The sequence below is a fragment of the Doryrhamphus excisus genome, linkage group LG1 (assembly GCF_037039965.1).
Source record: "Doryrhamphus excisus strain RoL-2023G ecotype Guam linkage group LG1, RoL_Dexc_Guam_v1.1, whole genome shotgun sequence".
In the NCBI taxonomy this organism is placed as follows: Eukaryota; Metazoa; Chordata; class Actinopteri; order Syngnathiformes; family Syngnathidae; genus Doryrhamphus; species Doryrhamphus excisus.
In genome coordinates, this window is record NC_136357.1 from 15,865,093 (window position 1) to 15,872,830 (window position 7,738).

Consider the following 7,738-nt stretch of genomic DNA (forward strand, 5'->3'; position numbering starts at 1 on the left):
ATAATAGTTGAATGTTTTTTTGAACATGAAAACAGATTACATTGGAATACTTCATGTTACAATCCACAGTTCCAGATGTCCAAAAAGGAGTAGGATCAGGAGTAGGAGTAGGACCATACACTTAAACATTTTTAGGATGACCATAGTTTGACACTGGAACTGAAGAACTTGACAGTCATCCTGGATTATGTTCCATTTTGCAGTTTCCACGATTGCTACACTTATGTTGTTGACTCACTATGTTGTTGACCCCATGCCCAACCCCCAACCTGGAGGACCAGGTACCGTTCTTTGTCTTTCGTCTTCCCTCAGCCACATTCTGTCCAGATAAAATCAAAAAAAAAAAAAATCAGGGCACATATACAGACAAACAACCTTTGACACTCACATTCACACCAATGGACAATTTAGAGTCTCCAATAAACCTTGCATGCATACTTTTTGAATGCAGGAAGAAGGCAGAATACCCGTGGAGAGAAAGTGCACATGCACAGAGAGAACATGCAAACTCCACACAGAGATGTTCCAACGGACATGAACCCACCATCTCCTGAATCTGAGGCCAACATGTTAATCACTATAGACAACCGTGCAGTCCATTATTAGGAACTCATATGACCTAAAAGTAGCTAATTAACCTAGCATGTTTTTGGAATGTGGGAGGAAACCGGAACACCCGGAGAAAACCCACGCATGCACAGGGAGAACATGCAAACTCCACAGAGATGGCCGAGGGTGGAATCGAAGTCAGGTCTCCGAGCTGTGAGGCCTGCATGTTAACCACTTGTCCCACCGTGGAGCGTAAAAAGTTAAATGATAAAATCTTAATGTTTGTCCAATAGCTTCATTAAAACAATAACACAATCATGATCATTTTCTTAGTCCATTAATCTGAAGCTCAATTAATGGAGTCATCGGTTAGGACTTAGAGAGACCAAATTAATAATAGATAATAGGTCTGCTTTCATGCAGTTAAATAACAAATATTTATATTTGACAGGCCGAAATCAGAGGATATTTACATATTTAAATAAATAAAAAAAACAATTAATCAGGGCGGCACGGCGGTCGAGTGGTTAGCGCGCAGGTTCAATTGCACCCTCGGCCATCTCTGAGTGGAGTTTGCATGTTCTCCCCGTGCATGCGTGGGTTTTCTCCGGGTACTCCGGTTTCCTCCCACATTCCAAAAAAAACATGCTATTTGGTGACTCCAAATTGTCCATAGGTATGAATGTGAGTGTGAATGGTTGTTTGTCTATATGTGCCCTGTGATTGGCTGGCGACCAGTCCAGGGTGTACCCTGTCTCTCGCCCCAAGGCAGCTGGGATAGGCTCCAGCACCCCGCGACCCTTGTGAGGAAAAAGCGGTAGAAAATGAAAGAATGAATGAACAATTAATCGATTACCATTAATTGGGTAATGGATTAACCAACGATTAATTTTTGCAGCTGCCACAGTTAGATGTTTAGCATGAATATAGTTGTATATTATCCTCCGCTATATAGTAATTGCCTTGTGTATGTGTTATCTACCTGTTGTGTGTTAAGTTGCTGCATGGTGGTTGTAGCATTATTTATTTTATAACACCGTGAGTCAGACTGTTACATGGAGTCATGTTTTATATTTATTACCACTTACGGGCTATGTGTCATGAGCTCCATGTCACCGTTTGGTGCATGGTGTTTGTTGACAAGTCCAACCCAGCCTGACCCAGACTTCTACCCCCAGGGGTCCCCAGGTAGATTGAATTTGAGACCCATGCTGTATTAGATGCAAAGTCAAATTGTGTGGGACAATAATTGTCCTGACAATACAATAATTGCAAGCTTCTGGTATATAATAATTTGTCATGACTTATCTGGTAACACTGACTCTGAGGAATAATAATAAATATGTAAAGTGGAGCCCATAAAACATGTGTAAAGGTCAATAGTTCGGTGATAAATTACCTCGACGAGTAATAAGACAAGAAAAGGACAACAAATAAATGGACTTGTGAGCGTGTGAACGCTGTGTGAGTACCTAACAGCTGGAGAGGCACACAGGAGGGTGAGAAAAAGAGCACTTGGCCGCTGGACCAACATTGAATTCAACAAACAGCATTAGCAATGCACCTGCTTGCCTGCTTACTACAAATGAGTACAATTACATGCAATCCTGCACAGCTGTATGCTGACATTCTGAGCATGCAAATAATTCTAATAATAATGATGATAATATTTGCACTGGGGCATGGTGGTAATGTAAGCTTGGGTGGCGAATGACCACAATCCATTGTTTTTTCTTTTTAGCAAAACATTTGGTTTTAAACCTTTTTATAATTTTGTTTTTAAACAAAACTGCTTGTTTTGTTTTATTTCCCCAAATTAGATGTTTTTCCTTGTCAACTAGCCTTTTTATTCATTCATTCATTTTCTACCGCTTTTTCCTCAGGAGGGTCGCAGGGGTGCTGGAGCCTATCCCAGCTGTCTTGGGGCGGGAGGCGGGGTACACCCTGGACTGGTGGCCAGCCAATCACAGGGCACATATAGACAAACAACCATTCACACTCACATTCATACCTATGGACAATTTGGAGTCACCAATTAACCTAGCATGTTTTTGGAATGTGGGAGGAAACCGGAGTACCCGGAGAAAACCCACGCATGCACGGGGAGAACATGCAAACTCCACACAGAGATGGCCGAGAGTGGAATTGAACCCAGGTCTCCTAGCTGTGAGGTCTGTGCGCTAACCACTAGTCCACCGTGCCGTCCCAACTAGCCTTTTTAGATGTTAGTAAATGTGCTCATAAACAAACAGCTTTGCCAGCAAAGCCTTACCAGCAGTCATGTATCAGGTTTCTGCCGTGTGTGTAGTTCCAGTTTCGTACGTACTGGTACGTCCCCTCTCGGCCACGCGCTTTTTCGTCGTGCACCCGTAGCGGTATAAAATGAGTCGGCAGTGGCGGGAAGAGCGCAGAACACTTTGCAGCGCGCGTAGGAGGTGAAAGTGGGCAACGCTGTTCCGGTCCCGGACATGATCGGACCCAACTCTGCGGACGACTTGATTCGGCCGCTGTGCCCATGGAGGAGCTGTGGAGCGTCAACGCGAGCGCGCATTGGAACGCGTCCGTGGCGGGCAAGGAGCGCGTGAGCGGCGCGGACGTACCCGTGGACGGCTCACCAGCGCTGCGCGTGCTCGTCTCAGTGGTGTACTCGCTGGTGTGCGCAGCCGGTCTGCTGGGGAACCTGCTGGTGCTGGTCCTCGTCAAGGTGCGCGGCGGCGGGGGCGGCGGTGCAGGTAAAAGGCGCGCCACCATCAACCTGTTCATCGTCAACTTGGCAGTGACTGACCTTCAGTTCGTGCTGACTCTGCCCTTCTGGGCAGCGGACACACTGCTGGACTTCAGCTGGCCCTTTGGCCACGCCATGTGCAAGGTGGTGCTCAGCGTGACCGTCATGAACATGTACGCCAGCGTTTTCTTCCTCACCGCCATGAGTGTCACAAGGTACTGCTCCGTGGCATCTGCGTTGCCAGAGCATGCATCTGGGCAGGGGCGTGCCTGTTCTGCACTCTGGGCAGTGGGCGCATTGTGGGCGGCGGCCACCTTGGCCACAGCACCCACTGCCATTTTCTCTACGGTGAGGCGGGTGGCAGGGGACCGCCTGTGCCTGCTGGACTTCCCGGAAGGGGGGGCATGGCTCGCTCTCTACCATGTACAGAAGATCCTTGTGGCCTTTGTGCTCCCTGCGCTGGTGGTGTGTGCCTGCTACCTGTTGTTGCTGCGCTTGCTCCGGGCACGCACCTTCAGTGCCAAGCAGGTGAGGCGGCGGGCACGCATCACCCGCTCGGTGACCCTGGTAGTCGTGTCCTTCTTTGTGTGCTGGATGCCCAACCACGCCATCACGCTGTGGGGGGTTCTGGTCAAGTTCAACGTGCTGCACTGGGACCGTGCCTACTACCTGGCACATACCTACGTGCACCCCCTCAGTGTGTGCCTCGCGCACACCAACAGCTGCCTCAACCCGGTTCTCTACTGCCTCATGCGCCCGGAGTTCCGTGCCAGGCTAAAGAACATGTTCTGGAGGGTGTCGTCCCCTGCTGCCCCCCGATCTGCGACCACTGTGCGCACGCGGCCTGGTGACGTTGTCATCCCGCTCAACAACGTGGACACAGAGCATTGCCGTTTGTCAGTTCTGACAGATCAGTGTGACCCAGTTCTGACTCTGGAGCCACGCGCCAGTGACACTGGAGTGGAAGATCAGGACGCTCACATGGATGCTTTCATGAGGAACGTTGAAATGTTTGGACAGGAAGTGACGCATCCTAACAAGGACCTACATCACAGCTGAACTGACAACTGACAAAGTCGGACATTGTGTATTGTGCATAGCAACGGCACTCAAAGTCGGAATTCCTACTCACAAAATCACTGATCAGGAGAAATGTAATGTTACACGTTAACGGCAGCGTCTGTGTTCTATTGATGTAATGTGCATTTACAGTGAAGAAAATAAGTATTTGAACACCCTGCTATTTTGCTATTTCTCCCACTTAGAAATCATGGAGGGGTCTGAAATTTTCATCGTAGGTGCATGTCCACTGTGAGAGAGATAAACTAAAAAGAAAAATCCAGAAATCACAATGCATGATTTTTTAACAATTTATTTGTGTGATACAGCTGCAAATAAGTATTTGAACACCTGAGAAAATGAATGTTAATATTTGGTACAGTAGCTTTTGTTTGCTATTACAGAGGTCAAACGTTTCCTGTAGTTTTTCACCAGGTTTGCACACACTGCAGGAGGGATCTTGGCCCACTCCTCCACACAGATCTTCTCTAGATCAGTCAGGTTTCTGGGCTGTCGCTGAGAAACACGGAGTTTGAGCTCCCTCCAAAGATTTTCGATTGGGTTCAGGTCTGGAGACTGGCTGGGCCATGCTAGAACCTTGATATGCTTCTTACGGAGCCACTCCTTGGTTTTCCTGGCTGTGTGCTTCGGGTCGTTGTCGTGTTGGAAGACCCAGCCACGACCCATCTTCAATGCTCTGACAGAGGGAAGGAGGTTGTTCCCCAAAATCTCACAATACACGGCCCCAGTCATCCTCTCTTTAATGCAGTGCACTCGTCCTGTCCCATGTGCAGAAAAACACCCCCAAAGCATGATGCTACCACCCCCATGCTTCACAGTAGGGATGGTGTTCTTCGGATTGTACTCTTCATTCTTCTTCCTCCAAACACGCTTATTGGAATTATGACCAAAAAGTTCTATTTTGGTCTCATCTGACCATAAAACTTTCTCCCATGACTCCTCTGTATCATCCAAATGGTCATATGCAAACTTAAGACGGGCCTTGACATGTGCTGGTTTAAGCAGGGGAACCTTTCGTGCCATGCATGATTTCACATCATGACGTCTTAGTGTATTACCTACAGTAACCTTGGAAACGGTGGTCCCAGCTCTTTTCAGGTCATTGACCAAGTCCTGTCGTGTAGTTCTGGGCTGATTCCTCACCTTTCTTAGAATCATTGAGACCCCACGAGGTGATATCTTGCATGGGGCTCCACTCCGATTGAGATTGACCGTCATGTTTAGCTTCTTCCATTTTCTAATGATAGCTCCAACAGTGGACCTTTTTTCACCAAGCTGCTTGGTAATTGCTCCGTAGCCCTTTCCAGCCTTGTGGAGGTGTACAATTTTGTCTCTGGTGTCTTTGGACAGCTCTTTGGTCTTCGCCATGTTACAAGTTAAAGTCTTACTGATTGTATGGGGTGGACAGGTGTCTTTATGCAGCTAACGACCTCAAACAGGTGCATCTGATTCAGGATGATACATGGAGTGCAGGTGGACTTCTAATGGGCAGACTAACAGGTCTTTCAGGGTCAGAATTCTAGATGATACACAGGTGTTCAAATACTTATTTGCAGCTGTATCACACAAATAAATTGTTAAAAAATCATGCATTGTGATTTCTGGATTTTTCTTTTTAGTTTATCTCTCTCACAGTGGACATGCACCTACGATGAAAATTTCAGACCCCTCCATGATTTCTAAGTGGGAGAAATAGCAAAATAGCAGGGTGTTCAAATACTTATTTTCTTCACTGTATGTGTATTCACCGGGTCAAACTAACCACAGGCTGTTGTAAACATATATGTCCTCCCATCATGTGCAAAGTTATTTCATGCGGTGAAGGAGGCTGCCAATAAACCTTCATTTCACACTTGTGTGGCATATATTTGTTTAGCTTATGTTTCATGTCACTCATGGTTACTTGGTGACGTGATACGTTCAGGTGTGTCCATAAAAAACGATCAACATTCATTCATTTTCTACCGCTTTTTCCTCATGAGGGTCGCTGTCTTCGGGCGAGAGGCGGGGTACACCTTGGACTGGTCGCCAGCCGATCACAGGGCACATATAGACAAACAACCATTCACACTCACATTCATACCTATGGACAATTTGGAGTCGCCAATTAACCTAGCATGTTTTTGGAATGTGGGAGGAAACCGGAGTACCCGGAGAAAACCCACGCATGCACACGGAGAACATGCAAACTCCACACAGAGATGACAGAGGGTGGAATTGAACCCTGGTCTCTTAGCTGTGAAGTCTGCGTGCTAACCACTAGACCGCCATGCCGCCCACGATCAACATGAAACAAACAAATATGTGTTTTGTTTTTGTTAGGTCATGACCGTTGACCAAATTGGCTTGAAATATTTTTCATCAAAACAAGGGCTATACGTTCACACTGCAGGGTATGATGCACAATTCGGATTTGATGTTTAAATCCGATTATATTTAAATCTGGGGCGGCATGGCTCAGGTGGTAGACTGGTCGTCTCCCAACCCGAAGGTTGCAGGTCCGATCCTCTGTTCTCCTGTGATCATGTTGAAGTATCCCTGGGCAAGATACTCAACCCCCAGTTGCTCCTTATGCAGCTTGTGCTAACAGTATCAAAGCGTTTTGAGTGCCTTGGAGGTGGAAAAGTGCTATACAAATGAAAGACCATTTGCCATTTTTTATGTGGTCGTTCAATTTACTAAAATGAGACTCATTAATATGAATGCAAAGCATCTGGAAAAGTGATGTGCATTTGCAAAAGCACTACAACACTCACGTTTCCATGTGTTTATGGAAGCAGTTGCTGCAGTGTTTACGCTAGTGATGTATGGTGCCATTTATTTAATTTCTGAGCGGATGCTGAGTAAAACGTTTGGCTGGTATCTGTGAAACCGATCCGATACTTGTGCAAATTCACCTTGTGTGGCTGGTAAGTTTTGAAACATTACTAGAGTGTGCTCCTTTACATGTTTGTGGCAAGTTCAAGGATTTTGTGCAACTGGAGTCAATATTTTCTGAACCAAATGATTCCATGAAGGACAATTAAACCTGGGATCACACTGAATTTGTTGCGGCTCTGGTCCTGATCCAGTCCAGCTTGTTGCAAAGTGCCACATAGGTGCCACATAGGCTTACTCTGGTAGGCACGGTGGCGAGTGTCAGTGCTGGCTTTGAAAACTGCACTTGTGAGAGCAAATGTTCATGTGAAGGTCACTAAGCCTTGTATACAGGAAGTTCTTGTAAACAATAGCTTTATCTGCCTACACAGCCGCTGTGTCCTCAATTTTAGTGAGTTTTTTTGGTGCCTTTTGACTTCATACGATGAGTAAGTAAACAAACTTTCATTCATTTATTTTCTACCGCTTTTCCTCACGAGGGTTGCGGGGGTGTTGGAGCCTATCCCA

At 46.4% G+C, this 7,738-nt stretch overlaps 1 protein-coding gene across 1 annotated transcript; it reads left to right on the plus strand.

Moving 5' to 3' along the window:
- The first annotated feature begins 2,990 nt into the window (after positions 1 to 2,990).
- Positions 2,991 to 4,477, plus strand: rxfp3.3b (relaxin family peptide receptor 3.3b). Its single transcript, XM_058075718.2, has one exon. The coding sequence runs from the start codon at positions 3,065 to 3,067 to the stop codon at positions 4,331 to 4,333; it is 1,269 nt and encodes a 422-aa protein (XP_057931701.2). The 5' UTR covers positions 2,991 to 3,064; the 3' UTR covers positions 4,334 to 4,477.
- Positions 4,478 to 7,738: the final 3,261 nt, after the last annotated feature.